Source organism: Schistocerca cancellata, chromosome 4 (assembly GCF_023864275.1).
Source record: "Schistocerca cancellata isolate TAMUIC-IGC-003103 chromosome 4, iqSchCanc2.1, whole genome shotgun sequence".
NCBI classification, from domain to species: Eukaryota; Metazoa; Arthropoda; class Insecta; order Orthoptera; family Acrididae; genus Schistocerca; species Schistocerca cancellata.
This window is the reverse complement of record NC_064629.1, coordinates 163,848,227-163,873,103: the sequence shown is the minus strand read 5'-3', so window position 1 is coordinate 163,873,103 and position 24,877 is coordinate 163,848,227. Positions and strand designations below refer to the sequence as shown.

At 45.0% G+C, this 24,877-nt stretch overlaps 1 protein-coding gene across 4 annotated transcripts in view; it reads left to right on the top strand.

The window, feature by feature from the left end:
* The window catches only part of LOC126185146 (transcription factor CP2), an 838,084-nt gene that overhangs the window by 315,898 nt on the left and 497,309 nt on the right, over positions 1–24,877 (top strand). For all 4 annotated transcript variants that reach the window (XM_049927991.1, XM_049927987.1, XM_049927988.1 and 1 more), the window contains exon 2: positions 19,467–20,331. In XM_049927991.1, coding sequence (XP_049783948.1) covers positions 20,061–20,331 — 271 coding nt within the window. In that variant the 5' untranslated portion in view covers positions 19,467–20,060. The remainder of the gene's footprint in view (positions 1–19,466; positions 20,332–24,877) is intronic.

The window sequence follows — 24,877 nt, the reverse complement described above, 5'->3', positions numbered from 1 at the left end:
TGATTTAGTCTATATGAAAATAGGTCCAGCACTACTTTATTCTCTACATCGTTAACAAGAATCACTTAAAAGTGATGAACAGACTTTTCTCGTGGATTTTTCTGTGCTGTGTTGACGATTTCTACGTATGAAGGTGACCACCTAAACATAGATGACTGCCAATGTACCAGTGACTCAAAAGTTTGGGAGTCCATGACATTGAAAAAAATGAGACAAATAGTGTGTGCTCGATCTGCTTCATCTCACTATTGACTGCGCCTGAACCCAGATAGGCATTAATTCGATCACGGCCTCTGTATAATCTTGATTGTGTTAGGTGTAAATCGACAAAGCAAACTGTAGTTCCGGGGGTAGCGGAACCAGTTTCATGTCAAAGTAGCTCCCGTTGTTACATAGACGGGCCTTGATTTACATGTACGTTACGAGAGGTGCTGTGGCGCTGCTTCATTCAGAAATATACGAGGGCTATTCGGAAAGTTAGGTCGGATCGGGAGCGAAATGGAAAACAGTGAAAATCCGATGACGCTTTGCATAGATGTGTTGAAGAGTGTCTCTGACATGCCCGTTGATCGCGCCACGTCATTTTTTCACTTCAGTGGACACAGTGAGCGAGAAGGATGCCTCGAAAACAAGAGTGCCCCGGCACATGTGAGGACCTGGTGAGAGAGATTTCGCCTGATGTCATACAGCCCATATAACATAACTGTCATGCATTTCCTTCTTCATGGCAATTCTCGGCCGCATTCTGCAGGGGCAATGAAGATGGTCCCGCAGTGTTTTCGATAGGAGGTGTTTGATCACTCACAATACAGCCCGTAACTGGCTCCCCTTCAGTTTCTTTTCTGTTCACGTGAACCCTGGCTATGACATCATCATATTGGCATAGACAACGAGCTTTGGACCAGCGTAGAGATTTGGAGGAAAGCATAGGCGGCTGACTTCTACGAGGGTCAAACCAAAAGAAATGCACACTATTTTTTTAAATCCATCTCCACCTTTTATTTTACATGTTTGAAAGTTTTACAGTGTGTAGATACATCCTGTAAGAACAATATTTTCATTTCTCCACATTATTTCCATCCCTCTCAACTGACTTACGCCATCTTGGAACCAGCGCCTGTATACCCGCATGGTAAAATTCTCGACCCACCTTTTGGAGCCACTGTTTGGCAGCATGCACAAGAGTGTCATCATCTTCAAACCTTGTTCCACGAAGAGTCTTTCAGTTTCGCGAAGAGATGATAGTCACATGGAGCCAGGTCAGGACTGTAAGGCGGGTGTTTCAGTGTTGTCCATCTGAGTTTTGTGATCGCTTCCATGGTTTTTTGACTGACATATGGCCGTGCATTGCCGTGCAACAGCAAAACATCCTACTTTTGCCGATGTGATCGAACACGACTCAGTCGAGCTTGAAGTTTCTTCAGTGTCGTCACATACGCATCAGAATTTATGGTGGTTCCACTTGGCATTATGTCCACAAGCAAGAGTCCTTCGGAATAGAAAAAACGCTGTAGCCATAACTTTTCCAGCAGAAGGTGTGGTTTTGAATTTTTTTTTCTTGGGTGAATTTGCATGATGTCACTCCATTGATTGTCTCTTCGTCTCTGGTGAAAAATGATGGAACCATGTTTCATCACCTGTCACAGTTCTTTCAAGAAATTCATTTCCACCATTCTCGTACTGTTACAGAAGTTCGCTGCATAATGTTTTTCTTGTTTCCTTGTGAGCCACTGTCAACATCCTGGGAACCCACCTGGCACAAACCTTTTTTAACGCCAACACTTTCAGGATTCTGCAAACACTTCCTTGCCCTATCCCAACGTAGCGTGACAATTCGTTCACTGTGATGCGTCTGTCAGCAGTCACCAATTCGTTAACTCTCTGCACATTGTCTGGAGTGTGTGCAGTACGAGGCCTGCCGCTGCGAGGACAATCCTCAATATTGCCGTGCCCGCTTTCATCACGTAACCTGCTTGCCAACCGACTAACTGTACTGCGATCGACATCAGCATCTCCATACAACTTTTTCAACCTCTTGTGGATGTTTCCCACTGTCTCGTTTTCACAGCACAGGAATTCTATGAGAGCACGGTGCTTCTGACGAACTTAAAGTGTAGCAACCACCTTGAAGACATGCTGTGACGGCGCCACTCACGGGAACAGGTTGAACCAAGTTTGAAAACAAGCGGGAAGGATGTATCTACACACTGTAAAACTTTCACACATGCAGAATAAAAACTATTTTTACAAACATAGTGTGCATTTCTTTTGGAGTACCCCTCGTTTGACGGGATGTTTGAAAGTTGATACAACGCTATTACAAATGTCTATGTCAGAGAGGCGACTATGTAGGTGGGTATCTAGTAGGTGCCGCTAACTGTTGTAAATAAACCATTTTTTATTTTCTCTGTGGTTTCCATTTCGTGACCGGTCGGACCGTACTTTCCGAATAGCCCTCGTAATTTGTCTGAAGCACCGGGGAGACGCCATATTATATTTCGCTAAGCGTGTATGTGGTTTGTTCTACATTCTGTCTTAAATTGCGTCCTACGAATATATGCTTCTCCAAAACAGTAACACATTGAGCATCTCTCGAAAAAGTACAGATTATTGCAGTTAAATGCCAGGTAATGAGTTTCTGGCATTTAAAGATTTCAGGTGTTCTGTGATACAGAACAAAGTCGTAATTCGTACTTGTAGTGGGTGTAGACGTGGAGTTGCGAATTCGAAAACTGTGATTCGCATCCCGCTAACTGCAGAAATTTTTATTATTCATCTTCGCGTTTCTGAAAGATTCGGGGACTTTTCTTAGTAATTTAATAGAAATATATTCCGTAGTAGTCCATGTCACGTACATATGAGAGCGCTCTCTCAGGAGTGAGTTGTCATTGTCAGTAATGTGCTGATTAAGTTTGAAGCACGAAAATGATTATCTGATAAAACAAACTACCACTCAAATAAAAAAAACGTAGAAAAGACCGACACATGTGAAAAAGAATTAAAAGGTAACATAGTCTGAGCCGTCTACAAAAGTACAAAGGAAAATTTACAAGCTAGTTATCTTAGAAAACTTCTTTTCCATACAAGAACATTTTCAATTAAAATGCATTTGCAGACGTAATACACACATCAAAAAAGTTTTGCATCACCCCGGTCCCCAGAACTCCTGAAGATAGACGTTGACTGTGGATATTGTGTAACAGACATAGTCCCTTTGACTGTTCAGAGATGTTACTAAACCCACCCAAAGATGTAAAAAACCATGCAAGAGCCACGCCTATTAGACGGTTGGGTGTCCGACATCCGTTCAGTTCGTCATTCCACCAAGAAGGAGGCACACGGCTCGTGTTGTCTGTAGTTCAACCATGCGTAGACGGTCAATACCGCGGTTCGATCATGTCCGCATTGTTACGTTGTGCCAGGAAGGGCTTTCAACAAGGGAAGTTTCCAGGAGTGTCGGAGTGAACCAAAGCGATGTAGTTCGGATAAGGAGGAGATACAGAGAGACAGGAACTGTCGATGACATGCCTCGCTCAGGCCGCCCAAGGGCTACAACTGCAGTGGATGACCGCTACCTACTGATTGTCTCGGAGGAATCCTGACAGCAACGCCACCATGTTGAATAATGCTTTTCGTGCAACCACAGGACGTCGTGTTAAGACTCAAACTGTGCGAAATAGGATGCATGGTGTGCAACTTCACTCCCGAAGTCCATGGTGAGGTCCATCTTTGCAACCACGACATCGTGGTACACATGGTCCCAACAACATGGCGAAAGGACCGCTCAGGATTGGCATCACGTTCTCTTCATCGATGAGTGTTGCATATACCTTCAACCGGACAATCGTCGGAGACATGCTTGGATGCAAGCCTTAGACACACTGGACAGCGAGTGCAGCAAGGTGGAGGTTCCCTGCTGTTTTGGGATGGCATTATGTGGGGCCGACGTACTCCGCTGGTGGTCATGGAAGGCGCCGTAATGGCTGTACAATACGTGAATGCCATCCTCCGACCGATAGTGCAACCATATCGGCAGCGTATTGGCGAAGCTTTCGTCTTCAAGGACAACAATTCAGGCCCCCATCGTGCACATCTTGTGAATCACTTCCTTCAGGATAACGACATAGCTCGACTAGCATGGCCAGCATGTTCTCCAGACATGAACCCTATCGAATATGCTTGGGATAGATTGAGAAGGGCTGTTTATGGACGACGTGCCCACCAACCACTCTGAGAGATCCACGCCGAATCGCCGTTGAGGAGTGGGACAATCTGGACCAACAGTGCCTTGATGAACTTGTGGACAGTATGCCACAATTAATACAGGCATGCATCACTGCAAGAGGACATGCTACTGGGTGTTAGAGGTACCGGTGTGTACAGCAATCTAGACCACCACCTCTGAAGGTCTCGCTGTATGGTGGTACAACATGCAATGTGTGGTTTTCATGAGCAATGAAAAGGGCGGAAATGATGTTAATGTTGATCTCTGTTCCAATTTCCTGTACAGGTTCCGGAACTCTCGTACCGAGGTGACGCGAACTTTTTTTGATGTGTGTATATTCTGGTACTGATGTAGGAATGTTACTGCCAGTGTTTTTTCTTCTAGTTTCTGTTACTTTCAAATGCATAGGAAGAATTTTCCTTTTCTGACAGTGAATAGAAAGTTTTCTCTGAAATTAGAACGTACTTCACACAACCAACAGATTTATGTAGCAGTTGGGGAGCTTCTCCATGATTACTTTTTTATAATACATATCACTATGTAAATAACGAGTATGAATTTGGTAAGTACTCATTTTCAGAGAAAAAAAAGACAGCAGTAGTTTCCAAATTTGCAATGAAGGAACCAGCGGAACATATAATAAGCTGCTGCTTTAATTCGTCTACTAGACAGTCAGCCGCAGTCACGACGATAGTTTAACAACCGAAACATCTATCGGTGCGTTAGAGAAGGGGAAGTATATACTACGTGATCAAAAGTATCCGGACACCGGGCTGAAAATTACTTAAAAGTTCGTGGCGCCCTCCATTAGTAATGCTGGAATTCAATATGGTGTTGGCCCACCCTTAGCCTTGATGACAGCTTGCACTCTTGCTGGAATACGTTCAGTCAGGTGCTGGAAGGTTTCTAGGGGAATGGCAGCCCATTCTTCACAGAGTACTGCACTGAGGAGAGGTATCGATGGCGGTCGGTGAGGCCTGGCACGAAGTCGGCGTTCCAAAACATCCCAAAGGTGTTCTGTAGGATTCACATGAGGACTCTTTGCAGGCCAGTCCATTACAGTCATGTTATTGTCTTGTAACCACTCCGCCACAGGCCGTGCATTATGAACAGGTGCTCAATCGTGTTGAAAGATGCAGTCGCCATCTCCGAATTGCTCTTCAGCAGTGTGAAGCAAGAAGGTACTTAAAACATCAGTGTAGGCCTGTGCTGTGATGGTGCCACGTGAAACAAGAGGTTTAAGCCCACCTCCATGAAAAACAAAAAATGGCTCTAAGCACTGAGGTCACCAGTCCCATAGACCTAGAACTACTTAAACCTAACTAAACTAAGGACATCACACACATCCATGCCCGACGCAGGATTCGAACCTGCGACCGTAGCAGCAGCGCGGTTCCGGACTGAAGGGCCTAGAACCGCTCGGCCACAGCAGCTTGCCCGTGGTGCGTGGCTTATGAGCAGCCGCTCGACCTTGCAATCCATGTTTTCTCACCTCCCGTCATAGTACTTGCAGTGGATCCTGATGCAGTTTGGAATTCCTGTGTGAAGATCTGGATTGATGTCTGCCTATTAAACATTATGATCCTCTTCAACTGTCGATGGTCTCTGTCAGTCAACAGACGAGGTCGGCCTGTACGCTTTTGTGCTGTACGTGTCCCTTCACGTTTCCACTTCACTATCACATCGGACACAGTGGAGCTAGGGATTTTTAGGAGTGTGGAAATCTCGCGTACAGACATATGACGCAAGTGACACCAAATCACCTGACCAGGTTCGAAGTCCGTGAGTTCCGCGGAGCCCTCCATTTCGTTCTCTCACGATGTCTAATGACTACTGAGGTCGCTGATATGGAGTACCTGGGAGTAGGTGGCAGCACAATGCACCTAATATGAAAAACGTATGTTTTTGGTAGTGTCCGGATACTTTTGATCAGATAGTGTATCTTTGAAAGGAGAGAAGGCACAATACCTCTCGTAACGCAGATACAGGGTGAGAAGGGAGGAAAGGTATATACTTGGAGGGATGATAGTGTTAGTGATTCTGAAAAACTTTACGTGGACATATGCTCTATTCCGAACTTTTGTAAGTTTTCCTTGAATGACTCGAAAACTGCACCTTCCAGCAAAAACTTGTCGCAGTACAAAATTAAAGTTCATTTACTTTTCTACAAAAAGGTCCTATTCAGTTTTTATCTAGGAGGAACAGTTTGCACGAAGAGAGCGCAAGAATATTGAAAATTTCGCGGGACGTCCATGCGCTGTAGCTTACGTGGTTTCTGCAGGTCAATTTGGGTTACTTTCCTGACTCGATATACTACAAGCGTCCTGTATGAAGCTGTTCGTCTCGACTTCCTCCATATTACTATGGTACGTTATAAACAATGACAATGTTTGAATAATACAGAAAATAAATAACAATGTACAGTCGTGGACAAAACGAGCGAGACCCCTCGCCTTTTCGTTATGCTGATCCGCACAGCTCTAAAGTCTCCTACACAGCATAACAGGCAAGGCGACGAAGTGCTACCAGCATACTATGCACAGGCGTGAAGTTGAAACACTATCCGAAATTTGTCAGACTGTTTTCAGTCATGTGTAAGGCTATATTAATGCTGATTAGTATGTTAACCACAATACGTAAATATAAGATATAAATGAAAGAAGAAACGCTAATTAGTATGAACTGTACTAATAAAAATTAATTTCAGCTTATCGAGATAACATAACTGTTTTAGTAAGACAAAGTACCCCAGATCGTTACGAATTAGCAAAATATTATGCGCATTCGGCCGCGAAATGGTCTGTGTCAACGTTCAGACCAGTCATACTGGATTACCGTTGCTGACCTACCATGAAAGTATGCAAATTTAGCAATGCGTGAAGATTCATAAAGAAATTCATTTAAAAATCATTCAATGCCACACTTAAGTCAATTCAATTATTGACAGAAGCGGAAAAAGTAGGCAGTAACAAGCATGAAATTCTACAAGAGTTTCATATCGACATCCACAGAGCGCCGGTACAGAATAAAGGTAGCAATAAAACGTATTGGGAGCGCGAGAATTTCTTAAAATTCCTTTGCTAGTGGTCTATCTGCCTCCATCGAGATTAGAACCGAAAACAAACCAGACCTCCCTTGCAGCAGCAAATACCTTTCACTACGCTAGCAGACAACCCAGGCAAGCAGCCCTCTATTATTACCCCAGACATGAATAAGCCGGGAATTTCGCAATGAAAGTGGCTAAATGATTTGCAGTTTCTGTTGCATAGAGCTTTCTGGACTCAAAAACATGAATTGTTTACCTTTATATCACCGCTTATGTGACAATCATTCGGGATGTTTATCGAAATAACAAAAAAAACTGTTATTAGCGAGTAAATGTAGTAGGATAATTAATTCTGCACCACCCCAGGAAATAAACGGCTAAGTAGCTGCAAAACGTATTCTACAATGTTTCGAATTCTCCATTAGACGTGCCACAGCCAGAAAACGTTCATTAGCCGAAGTGTTCCTTAAGGTAGCTAGTAATCGGAATGCTTGCACATCTAAAACGCGGTGGCATTAATAGTGGGATCTGAATTACCACATGTATAGGCAAATGGATTTTATTTGCATTCCTGTAAACCTGATGTGGATCGAAAGCGTAGCTACGATTAATATGCTGATGTATCGACTTCGACTGGAACATTTCGAATAAAGAGTAGGGGAAATTATTATGCGGCCCTCATCTTCAGCAACTGTGGTAGCTATTTTCGTTGTTAGGATTTCGTCACGTAAATCGGTAAAAATGGAACCCTACTTGTCACTTTCTTGACCGTCTATCTGTCTACCCATCCCTTAAAACCCGTTTACCTCGAGTACGGGTGGACACAATAAGCGGAAATGTATCGCACTTCCTGCTGCATTCGGTCCCTTGGTGGTGTAAAAAAAGTGAGCTATGTCAACGCAATCTAAAGATACGGCCGTTTATGTAAAGAAAATTTACGCGAAAGATCAAAAAATGACTCTAAGAACTATGCCACCAAACTGTTTAGGTCATCAGTCCCCTAGATCTATAACTACTTCAACCTACCTAACCTAACACACATCCATGCCCGGGGAAGAATTCGAACTGAGGGAGGAAGCAGCCGCGCGGTCCGCTATATGACGACATTGAACGCACGGCTAACCCGCGCCGGCAAGCTGTTAATATCATCTGGTGTTGCTAAAAAGTTATTCACACCTGGTGAATGATTTTGTGGGCAGTTCATTTAAAAAAGAATAACTAAAATATATTTGATGTTACGGAAGAGGAAGGACGCCCAATTCATTTCCCCTTGTCTTTATTCATGATGTTAGATTCGCAATCTGAGCATACGTATTATCCATAACCACACTTTAGATCCAGGTCATAGTCATAGATATGCGAATACAACACATTGGCTTATACTTGAGGTATTTCGTTTCCCACGAAGTGGGGTCTTAGAAGCGCGAGTTTCTCCAATGCTAGCTATCTCAGCACATCAGCTGAGCGTACTTGCATAGTATGTTGGTAGCACTTCGTCGCCTTGCCTGTTATGCTGTGTAGGAGACTTTAAAGCTGTGCGGATCAGCATAACGAAAAGGCGAGGGGTCTCGCTCGTTTTGTCCTCGACTGTACATTAAATGTGTTCTATCTCGGAAACCATTCGGAATAGGTCAGGTGTCCATATGAAGTTCTTTGTTCAAAATCACTAATACTGTCAGCCCCTAAAGCACGTACCTTTCCTCCTGACTCATCCTGTATAAATAAAGACACGTCTACCTCGCGATATAAGCAAGTAAAGTGACCGCAGAAAATGTTTCGCACTCAAGCACATGGCAAAAACATCATTTCAATTACGGACGATGCAAAGGGGGAAACAGTGGCCGTTGCAGTGGAGACATTGGTGGAAGTTGCTACCAAACTGATAAAATTAACTCTATAATGTGCACATGTTGTAAGGAATAACACACTACCCATGGAGCGGGATTAGAATTTCTACTGCAAAGAAAGTGAAGAAACAATGTGGTCACAACAGATATTTAACGGACAAGATGCAGAATGTGCTGTTGGACAGTAATTCCTTCGATAACATGCGACGAAGTAGTAACGTAGGTACTAATTATACAAAGGCTCCGACCTTTTAAGTGGACACAATTAGATTTCAAGTCTAGCAAAGAATTTACGAGAAAAATTAGCGCCACGTGGGCGCTTGGTTTTGAAAGGAGTCAAAGTAATGATCGTATTGAACGAAAGCCTGATGACAGGCGTATTTGGTAAAAGTGTTAACGTGTGCATCTAAACGTTTTTTAGCCGTATACTTTCTCTGAATTAATCACAGTTAATTTGTATTTGCTTGCATCATTTATTGTTGAATCACAGTACATCTCCGTTGCTAGTTGTTAAGATCGTCGATGACGAAACTGATCTTTCAGAAAAGCTAAGTGTACTCCGTCATTCTCTTTCGGTAAGATCATTACTACCTCTTCATGTTAATGGCTTTTTCTCTAATTCGTTGCTACTGAAAAATGTAAAATTACTAAACAGTTCCTCTCCCCATAGACCCCATAAGAGATGATTTAATGTCTCCACAATGGGTCTGCCTATTTAACACCACTAACTCTCACCTTCTAGCATAATGAGAGAACAGATGTAAACCTGCAGACATGAACGGTGTTGACCATCTTAACATCGAATTGCTGTGTTCGGGCGCCACAGGTTGCGGTGCTATTGAATGGCTGGTCTCTACTGGAAATGAGCGTATGGCGTCAGTGACCGGGAGTTCCCAGTCGGGAAGTTCGGCCCCCAAGTGCAGGTCTTATTGAGTGCGACGCCATATTCGTCGACCTGCGCGTCGACAGTGGGGATGAAATGATGATGACAGCAAAACATCCAGACCCGAAGGGGAGAAAATCTCCATCCCCAGCCGGGAATCGAGCACGGGCCCCCGTGCGTGGCAATTCAACGCACTGAACATTCACCGAGCGACGTGGCGCAGTGGTTAGCACACTGGACTCGCATTCGGGAGGATGACGGTTCAATCCCGTCTCCGGCCATCCTGATTTAGGTTTTCCGTGATTTCCCTAAGTCGTTTCAGGCAAATGCCGGTATGGTTCCTTTGAAAGGGCACGGCCAATTTCCTTCCCAATCCTTCTCTAATGACCTCGTTGTCGACGGGGCGTTAAACACTAACCACCACAACCACCACAACTGAACATTCAGCTAATGGGGCGGACGTGATCTTTACTAATACGTCCGTATTAGCATTAAAGCGACGTTGATCGCGGACAGATGATTTTCTCTTTGCTAGAAGCTGTGCCTGCTTATCCATTGAGTAGTTGTAGACAAATAAACACCGGTGACGTACTTAATCTAAGCCAAAACATTTTAACCAGTGCCTACCACGGGATTGAATCCCGCCTGGTGGCGTTGCGGGCAGGCTGTATATTGGAATGACGACAGTGAAAATTTGTGCTGCACAGGGAATCGAACCCGGATTTCGCGCTTTAGGCGAGCGGTCGCCTTAAACGCTTCGGCTATCCGTGCACGAATCACGGCCTGACCCAAACTTCCATATGTCGTCGTCCACGTACCACAACCTGCACTCTTACGCTGCGTATATTTCCGCCCAGAAAGAATATTTCTACAGAAAACCGAAAGTCTAGTATTGGTGAATAAATACGAAACAGCAGCCGGCCGCTGTGGCCAAGCGGTTCTAGGCGCTTCAGTCCGGATGCGCTCTGCTGCTACGGTCGCACTTCCGAATCCTGCCTCGGGCATGGGTGTGTGTGATGTCCTTAGGTTAGTTAGGGTTAAGTAGTTCTAAGTCTAGGGTACTGATGACCTCAGGTGTGAAGTCCCATAGTGCTTAGAGCCATTTGAACGAAACAGCAGTGCCTTTGTTATTAAGAAGTACTACGAAATGTTTGTTCGGACATGCGTGCATGCATTGCATCGTACTTTGTGCGATAACCGGCAACTGAACCTAAATAATGAAAATTTTGAGCGTCATCCACATGAGTGCTAAAAGGAATCCGTTAAAGTTCGATTACACGACAAAACAGTCTAATCTAAAGGCCGTAAATTCAACTAAATACCTAGGAAATACAATTATGAACAACATAAATTGGAAAGAACACACAGAAAATGTTGGAGGGAAGGCAAACCAAACACTACTTTTTATTGGCAGAACACTTGAGAAAATGGAACAGATCTACTAAAGAGACTTTCTACAATACGCTTGTCCGTCCTCTTTTGGGGTACTGCTGCGCGGTCAGGGATCCGTACCAGATAGGATTAACAGATTACACCGAGAAAGGTCAACGAAGAGCATCACATTTTGTGTTGTCGCGAAATAGGGGAGATAATGTCACTGGATGGACACCATAAAAAAGAAAGGTTCAGATGGCTCTGAGCACTATGGGACTTAACTGCTGTGGTCATCAGTCCCCTAGAACTTAGAACTACTTAAACGTAACTAACCTAAGTACATCACACACATCCATGCCCGAGGCAGGATTCGAACCTGCGACGTATCGGTCGCGTGGTTCCAGACTGTAGCGCCTAAAACCGCTCGGCCACCCAGGCCGGCACACCATTAACACAAAAGGCGTTTCTCGTTGCGGTGGAATCTTCTCAGGAAATTTCAATCACCAACTTTCTCTTCCGAATACGAAAATATTTTGTTGACGGCGACCTACGTAGGGAGAAAGGATCACCATAATAAAATAAGGGAAATCAGAGCTCGCACGGAAAGATATAGGTGTTGGTTTTCCCCGCGCGCTATTCGAGAGTGGAATAATAGAGAATTATTGTGAAGGTGGTTCGATGAACCCTCTGCCAGCAGTTAAGTGTGATTTGCAGAGTATCGATGTAGATGTAGATAACACAGGCACTGCTATTTCGTATCGGAACAGAAATGAGTGTGGAATCATTCTAGCGATCAAGCGAGCAGCTGGGGAAGAGGGGAGGGGGGAGGAAGAATCCACTGACGTAGGCTACTGTGACAAAGAGCAGATTGTTATAGCCAGGAACCTGGGAACGAGCATCTTGCAAACGGTTGTTCGCGTGTTATTGTCAGAAGGGCGGCGAAACCTCGTGTAGGCGACACGATGTTAGATGTCCACGCCTCATCACAGAACATGGAGGTCAGAGGCTTGCCCTCACTGTAAAGCAGATAGGCAGCGATCTGTAGCATGTGTGAAGACAGAGTGCAATGCTGACATTGGCACAGGTGTCTCGGGGCACACCGTTCAGCACACATATTTGAACATGGGACACCGCAGCAGACGACCACTTCGTGTTCGCATGTTCACCCAACCGAAATCGTGAATTAGTACTGTAGTGGGCACGCGACCGGCGAGATTCGATCGCGGATAAGTGGAAACGTGTTGCCTGATAGGACGAATCACGTTTCTTGTTACACCAGGTCGATGGTTGCGTTCGGGTACGCCGGTCACTCGGGCGAACGGCTGCTTAAAACATGCACCACGTCAAGGAAGCAGGTCGGTGATGGCAGTATTATGCTGTGCGGGACATTGACCTGGGCTTCCATGGAACCTGTGTTAGTAATGGAAGGCATCATGACAGTTATGGATTACGTGAACATTTTTGCGGTCCACCTGTATCCCTTCAAGCTTGATACCTTTTTCGACGGCGATAGCGTCTTCCAGCGAAAAACCTAAAATACAGGCTGTATCATAATTAATTGCAAAAAACTAACAGCGGTAAAAGTATACTATGATAGAAGCAAACACGTTCCAGTAAACATGGGTTTGCAAGCGAGGTGTCACCGACTTCAATACGAAAGGTTGTTCTATTTAGTGCAAACGTATTGGACATATAAACGTTTCGATTTAATCTCCATCTAATTACGTATAAATTTCACCCACAGCCTACTTTAACAAGAAATGAAATACTAATTTAACATTTTAGTGTACACTCGTACCTGTTAAAATAGGTGTTCCTTGAGTCGCTGTAAGATGCAATACTGCGCTCGCGTCTGCCGTGAGTTACGAATTCTTTCTAGCACTTCCGGATAATCTCGCAAAGCTTGACAAGAATGTACAGTTCAATTTTCCACTGTATCGCCGGGGCTGCAGTACACTTCATTTTCGACATGACCCCAGACAAAATTGGTTCAAATGCCTCTGAGCACTATGGGACTTAACAGCTGAGGTCATCAGTCCCCTAGAACTTAGAACTACTTAAACCTAAGTAAACTAAGGACATCACACACATCCATGCCCGAGGCAGGATTCGAACCTGCGACCGTAGCAGTCGCTCGGTTCCGGACTGAAGCGCCTAGAAGCGCTCGGCCAATGCGGCCGGCTGACCCCAGACAGAAACATCCAGAGGATTGAGGTCAGATGATCACGAAGGCCAAGGTACGGCTCCTGTTCGACCTATCCATCTTGGGCTATAGTGGTGCGTTAGATGTATTCTTAGATGAGGTGTCCGCTTTCTTAGCTGAATGGTAACGGGTTTGCCTACCATGTAGCGGGCCCGTGTTCGATTCCCGGACAGGTTGGAGATTTTCTCCGCGTGTGGACTGGTTGTTGTGTTGTCCTCATCATCGTATGAGCGTCACCGACACCCAGGTCGCCCAATGTGGCCTCACCTGAAATAAGACTTGCAACCCGGCCATCAATGCCACACGATCATTTTTTTAGATGAGGTGAAAAAAATTTGCTGGTGGCGCATGATGCATGTACCAGATTCCCAAACGTCGCGCAACGTCGCTCAAGCGTTCCTGGAATATCCCATTGCAGTATTGGATGTACCCTCGACCATCAAATTTTCTTGTAGGAGTGGGCGGCTCTACGATCCTGTCACCTAGCATCCCGCACCACAAATTTGTGAGAAGCGTTGTTGATATGGTGATTTATGAACAGTAAGTGTCTCAGATTTGAGACCTTTTCGATGGGGATCTAATCGAAAAGTTCACATTTCAGATAAATTTGTAATTTCCTGTCAAAGAGGTCACAGTTCGTAGTAACTGACGGAAAGTCATCGAGTAAAACAGAACTGATTTCTGGCGTTCCCCAAGGTAGTGTTATAGGCCCTTTGATGTTCCTTATCTATATAAATGATTTGGGAGACAATCTGAGCAGCTGTCTTCTCGGTTGTTTGTAGATGACGCTGTCGTTTATCGACTAATAACGTCATCAGAATATCAAAGCAAACTGCAAAACGATTTAGAAAAAATATGTGAATGGTGCGAAAAGTGGCAGTTGATCCTGAATAACGAAAAGTGTAAGGTCATCCACATGAGTGCGAAAAGGAACTCGTTAAATTTCGGTTACACGATAAATCAGTGTAATCTAAAAGCCGTAAATTCAATTACATGTATTACAAGTACGAACAACTTAAATTGGAAGAAACACATAGAAAATGTTGTGCAGAAGGCAAACCAAACACTACTTTTTATTGGCAGAACCCTTAGAAAATGTAACAGACCTACTAAGGAGACTGCCTACACTACGCTTATCCGTCCTCTTTTAGAATACTGTGGGATCCTTACCAGATAGGACTGACTGAGTACGTCGAAAAAGTTCAAAGAAAGGCAGCACGTTTTATATTGTCGCGAAATATGGGAGAGAGTGTCATATAAATGATACAGGATTTGGGCTGGAAATCGTTAAAAGAAAGGCGTTTTTCGTTGCGGTGGAATCTTCTCACGAAATTCCAATCACCAACTTTCTCCGAATGCGAAAATATTTTGTTGACACCGACCTACATAGGGAGGAACGATCACCACGATAAAATAAGGGAAATCAGAGGTCGTACGGAAAGATATAGGTGTTCATTCTTCCCGCGCGCTATACGAGACTGGAATAATAGAGAATTGTGAAGGTGGTTCGATGAACCCTCTGCCAGGCACTTAAATGTGATTTTCAGAGTATCGATGTAGATGTAACTCCGACAGTATTTTATACTGCAATCAGTGGCGTTTAGTAACAACACATTCGCCGTTACCTCGCAAACGGCTCGTTTAGCAACTCAAATTTAGTGGTAAGTTTTTACTTCTATTATTGTATACTTTCAACGGAGTCAGTTTTCGTCGTGAATTGTAATACACCTTGTATAATAAGGTGATGAATACGGTGGTCCATGTACTCTTTATCAAGATGTCAAGTGATGAATTGAGACGATGTGGAGCCACGCAGTCGTATTATCTTGAAGAAGATGGCAATAAACGTTCCAGCGCCCTTATATGAAGCACTGACTCCTATATGATCAGACCTTTTTAACGGTCGGCAGGCTTAGAAATCTCTGCCAAGGCAGCAAGGTAGTATTTGGACGACTATACTGTATGAAGGTGTGCACTACCCTGTGGTACGCGCTGTAGTCGCTAGGGTGCTAATAGTTCCAGAAATTTCTGATTCGCAACTACAGGGATTCGGCAACAGGCATCTCACACGATGACAGCGTGGCGGCAGTGTGAGCTACAAATCGAAGCCGTGTCTTGCATCCTGTTCAGAGCTTCACCACTCTGATACACTTGCGACGTCACTGTTGTATGCGAGCTCGCACGCTACGGTCCTACATGTTGAAAGAGGGCGCTGTCAGTACGTACGTGATTTTTGGATTTCCGATGTTACATGATGCTTTTATTTTAACCACTAAGTCTTTCGCGACGTATTTCTTGTATAAATTTTCTCACTTCTAATCTGATTAAATTTCCAGGCTTTCCACAGTATCCTTCAATATTTTTATCAGCGAAACAACTCACTTGTGTCTGTACACCACTTATAGACGCAGGCAACAGGTGGCGCCTTTACTGCTTTCACGTCTTACAGTTCAGACTATCTTTGTGACATTTGGCTGCTTACCTGTCGAAGAAAATGGAATGTATTGTCAAAAACTTGTAATAGTTCCAAATATGACGCGAGTTTAGTGAGAACATTTTATACCTATATGATTATTATAAGCAGCTATTTGGGGTATTTACACCAATAATCTTTATTTACGACAAACTGTCTCGGCTTAATCGCCATTTTCAAGTACTTGCGGTTACAATATTGCTGAGAACAGGTATGGATGCCAGTGCCATTCATATTAAAGTATCTGTCCTGTACTCACGTCTACATTGATATGATGTACGTGTTGCGTCGTTAGTTATGCAGTGATTTCAGTTATCATTAATTCAATCGTACTGTTAACTCTCATTAATACATAAGCTGTGTTAAATGATTTAATATTCACAACGTAACTAGCAATAAAAATAATAATTATTATTGTTATTAATTTTCATTGTGTGGTCATGTTAGACTTAGTGACCAGTACTGAAACAAGTTATCAAAAAATGGTTCAAATGGCTCTGAGCACTATGGGACTTAACTGCTGAGGTAATCAGTCCCCTAGAACTTAGAATTACTTAAACCTAAATAACCTAAGGACATCACACACATCCATGCCCGAGGCAGGATTCGAACCTGCGACCGTAGCGGCCACGCGGTTCCAGACTGAAGCGCCTAGAAACGCTTGGCCACAGCGGCCGGCTCCCAGAGACATGTTTTGCCGCTTCCTTCTTCGTCATTTAGACTTTTCACCACACCAGAGCGTCTCTGCCGTCTAACTTGTGTCATACAAGTATGATGATGCGTTGTTGCCGTGCACTTCCACCAACTCAACATGGATTGTTGTAGAGTTGTTCGGCTTCAGCTTTTCAGGGTGCGATAGAGAACTTCGCAATTTTTGGAATGAATAAAATCAAAACATTGAGATACCGACCGATACTTTTTATTGAAATAAAGCAAACAAAATGCCATATGCACTAACTGTTTACATTTACGGTTTTTGAACAGTGCATCATTCAGATGGCGGCCTGATGCACTACTCAAGTCTCTCTGTGGAGGTTTTCGTGGCTGCGATTCATCTCGGGCGGAATGGTAGTAACCTTGTTCTATATCGCTTCCTTATGAGCTTCCAGGGTATCGGGAAGATGCTCAAACACCTTGAAATTTTGGTATCCCCACAGGAAATAGTCGCGGGATGTCATGTCGGGTGAGGCTGAAGGCCACCTCTGAAGGAAACAACGTGCTCAGGAAACATATCTCTCAGGATTTCACGTGAACGACGAGATGCGTCCCTCTGATGCTCAAAGTTTTGAGCTCCGCGTTCACTGATAACATCGTCCACTTTCGGCTGGAGAAGGTTTTGCTACAACGCACAATAACGATCAGTTTTTGCTATAACTGTAACACATCTTCAAAAAAGCAGTAACCCAACACACCAGATTGAAAAACTGCATACCAAACTGGTACTTTCGGGCTAACAAGTGGACGTTGATGAAGTTCTCGGGGGTTGTTTTCAGACCATTATCTGAAATTTTGTTTATTTACTGCACCCGAAAAAAATGGTTCAAATGGCTCTGAGCACTATGGGACTTAACAGCTGAGGTCATCAGTCCCCTAGAACTTAGAACTACTTAAACCTAATTAATCTAAGGACATCACACACATCCATGCCCGAGGCAGGATTCGAACCTGCAACCGTAGAAGTCGCGGGGTTCCGGACTGAAGCGCCTATAGCCGCTCTGTCACCGCGGCCAGACTACTGCACCCGAAAGATGAAGAAATTGGTTTCGTATGTAGAGAGACGTATGCGCTGCACACGTTTTGAAGAATGTATGGCACAATCTCGCGTGTGTTTCAAAGTCTGTCACTCAGTTTTTGAGTCGTCACAACCTTGTAAGGACGCAGCTTTAGGACGTGGTGAAAAATTCTGCGAACAGTTCAATCAGATAAGTGTAGGGCGGTCGCGTGTTTTCGTGCTGAGCGCCGTGAAGACTGCTGAATTGAACGCCTTACTAAAGCCACATTTTTCCGGTCGTGCTGCAGTGAGGGGGTGGCCAGGAGTTTTTCTTTCGAAAGCAGAACTTGTTTCTCTAAAATTTAGAGTCCATGTATGACTAGTTTTCTTATCCGAAAAGGGTGATGTCGACCATACGCTTTTACTGAGTTTAAACTCCTCGACTACTTACGGACGATGCTCACCAGACTAAGTCGTAGCTGACACTGACACTGGAACATACACAGCAGATGAATGATACTCTCAGCACTGTACACCATTTCGTTGCGTAGCTGTATGTTCAGTATCGTGGAGTTCTTTTTACTGTACGATATTCCACTTTCATCACCGGGCTGCTCCCTTTTGTTACGTCTCCCCTGCTGGTTTGCTAGGGTCAAATCGCGCGAGAATTTGAGAGTGTATCAGGGCTGCAAACGTGTACCTGCAAATAAACAAAAAATTGATTGTGACTTTTTTTTCTATTTGACTTATTCCCATACTTACGTAGGCGTAATCTTCACATTTCATTTTGTTTGTACAGTTGTTTGTTTTCCATTGTTGCGTATTTTGCTAATAATAATTCTTTAGAAAACTTTGCTGTACTGAACTTACACTTTTATTGTAGCTGGTTACGTTTGTCAACCAACATCCAGGGGAAAGCAAAAAAAAAAAAAAATACAATTTTCACATTTCATATATCATGCTACAGACGAATATTATACTACAAGGCATATTATGATACACTGCTCTGTATCTGAGTTGTATTTCACTGATAGATGTTGATGTGTATCATAATATGCCGTTTAGTATAGCATTAGTCTGACCCGCCAGGGTAGCCGAGAGCGCTAACGCGCTATTTCCTGCACTCGGGTAGGCGCGCCGGCCCCGGATCGAATCCCCCCAGCGGAGTAACGACGAGGGCCGATGTGCCGGCCAGCCTGGATGTGATTTTTAGGCGGTTTTCCACATCCCGCTAGGTGAATACCGGGCTGGTCCCCATGTTCCGCCTCAGTTACACGGCTCTCAGACATCTGAACACATTCGCACTATTCCACGGATTACTCTCGATGTAGACAGTTGGGTACACTAATTCCATCCGGGGGGTACGGGGTGGCGGTAGGAAGGGCATCCGGCCACATTAACATGCCAAATCCGATTAACGATGGCTGACCCTGCGTAGCTGCGGGACAAGGCTCAAGCGATAGATAGATAGTACGTATAGCATTAGTCTGTAGCATGAGATATGAAATGTAACATTTGTATTGTTTCTTACTTTCCTCTGGATGATGTTTGACAACCGAAACCGGTCAGAATAAATGTGTAAAATTCAGTACAGCAAAGTGAACGTACATTTTATAAAAATATATACGTGCAGTAGACTGTCGCCTTAAAAATGTTGATTATTAATTAGGCATTTACTGAGTGCTCTGTGCTCGTGTGTTGCAGGAACGCTGAATGTATCTGGTCGGGCCAGCGGAGAAGCCTGGGACCCTCACGTACAGCCACCGTCGCAGCTGCTATTGGATCCGCAAGCGCGAACGCAAGAGGTCCCGCCCCAGCGCGCAACGCGGCTGCGACGCCGCTTCTTCCCATGAGCCCGGTCGGCATTCGCTGCTCATAAGTTAGGCACAGCCGACCACCGTTTCGGTAATGCATTGCTCCGGCCGCTATGTCTCCGAGCAGAAATGGTTTAACAAGTGCTTCAGCAGCAGCAGTTCCGTTCCACAGACCTTTATAAATTTTCTTATGTTCGTTTCCGGTATAGCTCTGTATCTGAAGTGTGCTGTAGGAAGGCAGTGCCGCCTCCTGGCCCTGAGTGCTAAGGAAATTACCGTGCTCGAGAGAAGTCGTCATCTATAGAGGAGATTCTAGTGTCGCCCCGAGTTAGGTAATACAGTTTATCCCCTCCCGCGTGTGCTAGAGTAGGTAGTAGTGTGCTTTTGCTTGTCGCCTGCGACCGCACCGTCTAATCGCGTCCGAGGGAAGTTTTCGGTGCTGGGGGGCCGGCGCACAGCAGGCCCCTCGACTGCTCCCCGAGGAATGGAACTGCAAATGATTCTGCGTGACGTGATTAAGATAATGGACCTGCCGTTCGCGGACGAGTGCGCCGCAGTTGAAGACACAGGCGAGCTGACGGAAGCGAGTCCGGCAGGAGTGTTGGCCGCGCAGGACGGACTGTCGGTCGACTCGGTGGACCTGCTGCCCTGGACCAACGACGTGCGCCTCGTCACCCTCGGGCCTCCGAAGAAGAAGCGACGCGCCGCCGACGACGAAGGCCGCACGGCCGCCAAGAAGATCCTCACTGAGCCGGGTAAGTACTCTCACGTCTCTGTTTTCTCAGATCGCCAGCGGATGGCACTAGCCTAGCTGAAGCAGGGCAAAGCACTGAACGGACCACAGGTTTGAAGGAAGCACTCCAGTATTCCATCCGAGTGATTTACGAAGCACTAGTGAACGTTACCTGGGATGGAAAGACAGGGATTTTAACCCATTTTTGGAAGCTACACTACTGGCCATTAAAACTGCTACACCAAGAAGAAATGCAGATGATAAACGGGTATTCATTGGACAAATATATTGTACTACAACTGACATGTGATTACATTTTCACGCAATTAGGGTGCATGGATCCTGAGAAAGCAGTACCCAGAACAACCACCTCTGGCCGTAATAACGGCTTTGATACGCCTGGGCATAGAGTCAAACAGAGCTTGGATGGCGTGTACAGATACAGCTGCCCATGCAGCTTCAACACGATACCACAGTTCATCAAGAGTAGTGACTGGCGTATTGTGACGAGCCAGTTGCTCGGCCACCATTGACCAGACGTTTTCAGTTGGTGAGAGATCTGGAGAATATGCTCGCCAGGGCAGCAGTCGAACATTTTCTGTATCCAGAAAGGCCCGTACAGGACCTGCAACATGCGGTCGTGAATTATCCTGCTGAAATGTAGGGTTTAGCAGGGGTCGGATGAAGGGTAGAGGCACGGGTCGAAACACATCTGAAATGTAACGTCCACTGTTCAAAGTGCCGTCAATGCGAACAAGAGGTGACCGAGACGTGTAACCAATGGCACCCCATACCACCAAGCCGGGTGAAACGCCAGTATGGCGAAGACGAATACACGCTTCCAATGTGCGTTCACCGCGATGTCACCGAACACGGATGCGACCATCGTGATGCTGTAAACAGAATCTGGATTCATCCGAAAAAATGACGTTTAGCCATTCGTGCACCCAGGTTCGTCGTTGAGTACACCGTCGCAGGCGCTCCTGCCTGTGATGCAGCGTCAAGGGTAACCGCAGCCATGTTTTCCAAGCTGATAGTCCATGCTGTTGCAAACGTTGTCTGACTGTTCGTGCAGATGGTTGTTGTCTTGCAAACGTCCCCATCTGTTGACTCAGGGATCGAGACGTGGCTGCACGATCCGTTACAGCCATGCGGATATGATGCCTGTCATCTCGACTGCTAGTGATGCGAGGCCGTTGTGACCCAGCACGGCGTTCCGTATTACCTTCCTGAACCCACCGATTCAGTATTCTGCTAACAGTCATTGGATCTCGACCAACGTGAGCAGCAACGTCGCGATACGATAAATCGCAATCGCGATAGGCTACAATCCGAGCTTTATCAAAGTCGGAAACTAAATGGTACGCATTTGTCCTCCTTACACGAGGCATCACAACAACGTTTCACAAGGCAACGCCGGTCAACTGCTGTTTGTGCATGAGAAATCGGTTGGAAACTTTCCTCATGTCAGCACGTTGTAGGTGTCGCCACCGGCGCCAACCTTGTGTGAGTGCTCTGAAAAGCTAATCATTTGCATATCACAGCATTTTCTTCCTGTCGGTTAAATTTGGCGTCTGTAGCACGTCATCTTCGTGGCGTAGGAATTTTAATGGCCAGTAGTGTATGATTTTACCCAGGGGACACGACTGTACCGGTCGGATGGTGGAAAGAAACCCGTCTGTGACTGTACTGTGTCGTTGGAGACCATAGATTACTTACGTCAAACTTCAGTCACTAACCTACAAGGATCTCAGGAATCTCTTCAGCACAGTTTCCTTTCATTAGGTAGGTTACTTCCCGAGCAATGGCTCATCTGAAGATGAAACTCCTGGCAGATCAAAACTGTGTGCCGGACCGAGATTAGAACTTGGGACCTGTGACCTATGAGGACGGGTCGTGACTCGTGCTTGGGTAGCTCATTCGGTACAGTACTATTCGCGAAAGGCAAAGATCTCGAGTTCGAGTCTCGCCCCAGGACGCAGTTTTAATATGCCAGGAAGTTTCATATCAGCGCACACTCCGCTGCAGAGTAACATTTCATTCTGGTCTCATCTGAAGATATTGTTCTGAAAGATATCATCGTTGCCTATGGGTCTTGGCCATTAAAATAGCAACACCGATAATGATAGCAAATAACGAAATTTTACTTATTGTGCGTATACAGTATGGTAGGAAAAATAGACGATTAAATTTGTAGCTGATACAGGGGTAAACAGGATGCGAAATTAAGTGCAGAGCTGACAAGGTGAGGCCCCGACGTTAATCACGGATTTACTTCAAACTTTGTACACCTTTAGTGTGTGTGTGAAATCGTATGGGACTTAAATGCTAAGGACATCAGTCCCTAAGCTTACACACTACTTAACGTAAATTACCTTAAGGACAAATACACATACACACATGCCCGAGGGAGGACTCGAACCTCCGCCGGGACCAACCGTACAGTCCATGACTGCTGCGCCTAAGACCGCACGGCTAATCCCGCGCGGCACACCTTTAGTAGGCCATAAAAACAACATAATGTGTAAGTACTATAGTGCACTACATTGGCAATTCCGAGAAAAGCGCAAGAGAAATTTTACGCGTCTGTTACGTCACTGATGTACTTGTGCGAAGGTAACGGTAGACCCGTCATTAAGGTTAGGTTAGCGTTAGTGTTGCTAGAGGGTCGTGGATGAGGCGACGGTCCGAACCCATGTAACATTTACTTTTTAATCTAAATTTTTTTCTTCACTGGTCATAGTACTTAATTTATAAGACATTTGATAAGTAATATAATGAAAAAAGACGTGAATTTTCGTGAAGTTGTAGTGAATTTCATATGTTATTTGACTATTTACTATTTGTGATTAAATTTTCAAGTCAAACTTCTATAAATAATTATGCGAATGATGTTATTTAGAATCAGTAATACAGTAAGTCACAGTCCGCAGCTCGTGGTCGTGCGGTAGCGTTCTCGCTTCCCGCGCCCGGGTTCCCGGGTTCGATTCCCGGCGGGGTCAGGGATTTTCTCTGCCTCGTGATGACTGGGTGTTGTGTGCTGTCCTTAGGTTAGTTAGGTTTAAGTAGTTCTAAGTTCTAGGGGACTGATGACCTCAGATGCTAAGTCCCATAGTGCTCAGATCCATTTTTTTGCCAGCGTAGTGCACCTTACTACTTGCCACTACGTTGTTTTAATGACCTATTAAAGATGTACAAGGTCTGAAGTAAATCTGTGATCTCAGCGTCGTGGCCTCCCCTTGTGAGTTTGAGTGACAGATGCAGGTACAACATTCCGTGCTGCTTCAGCTCTGCCAGAGTTCATCAATCGTAGTGGCTGGCTAGTGGTCGTGTGCCAGTCTCTCTACAACTCACGGTCAGATGTATTCAGTGAGTGAGAGGTATGGATGACTTGCTGACTAGCTCAGCAGTTTGACACATTCTCTATCGGTACAGGTCAGGACAGTAAGGGCAACTAATGGTTTCGCGTTATCTTGTTGGAATATAACGTCACCAAGATCTTGGAAATATGGCTCAGTCACCGATCCTAACACGTCAGAAATATAACGGCTGCTGTCCAAATTACAGGGTATGCGAAATGTAGGTGATCGTGTTCTGTACGCAACGGTATTCCGTAACGCATCGCCAGGAGCTGGATCTGTTTGATGATGATGAATGCAATCTGGTAACGTCCATTCTCCTCGGAGATTCCACACATCGACACGTCCATCATAACGCTACGTGCAGAAACGGGATTCGTTGGTGTGCAGTACTGACATTGGATCTGCTACCACATCGAGGGAGGAGCCAGTACAATGGTCGTCGTGCTGACAGACTATGGTTCTCCAAGTATGGTTGCACTGCCCGTATGGTTTACGAGCATGTATGGAGTTACTACATTCACTGCCGTTGTGCAGCGTTGGAGTTCACCCAAGGTTACTGGAAGGGGAGGCACGAAGACGGAGTTTTTCACAATCCCCCACAGAAAATATCACACAACGTGAGATGAGGCGATCTTGGAGGTCAAGTGTGCAATATGACATCCGTACGCCTCTTAAGCTTGTTTTACACGACCGTCTTTCGTGTTTGAACGGATTAATCGAGACAAGTGAGTCAACTACACTCTTGTACTGATTCCCGTCTGTCTCGAGTAGTTTTTACGTTTACACATCAGTAACAAAACTGCATGTATTGTGAGAGCTGTCTGCTGTGCAATTCGGCACCTGAACCGTAAGGGAGAGGTTATGAGGGACTGTCCTTTCTACGAAAAAATTGAGTAAAAAATGTAGGAACAGGCAGTAATAATAATAGAGTTCATTAAGACCACACCAAAATTCATGGTAGATGTTCTTGTCAAAGATCGTGTGGTGAATTCTCTGCACTCTTGAGAACCGAAAAAATAGGAATAGTGTCGTTCAAACATTTCAAAACAAACATATTTATTTGCTAGAGTAAATATGCATATGAAAACACATCAAACAATATCTCAAACGCAGAAAACAGCTCCTTTTTATTTTATCCCCTGTATTTTGTTCTCTTGCCAAGTACCAAATAACACCGAACAGCCCGCATCTCGTGGTCGTGCGGTA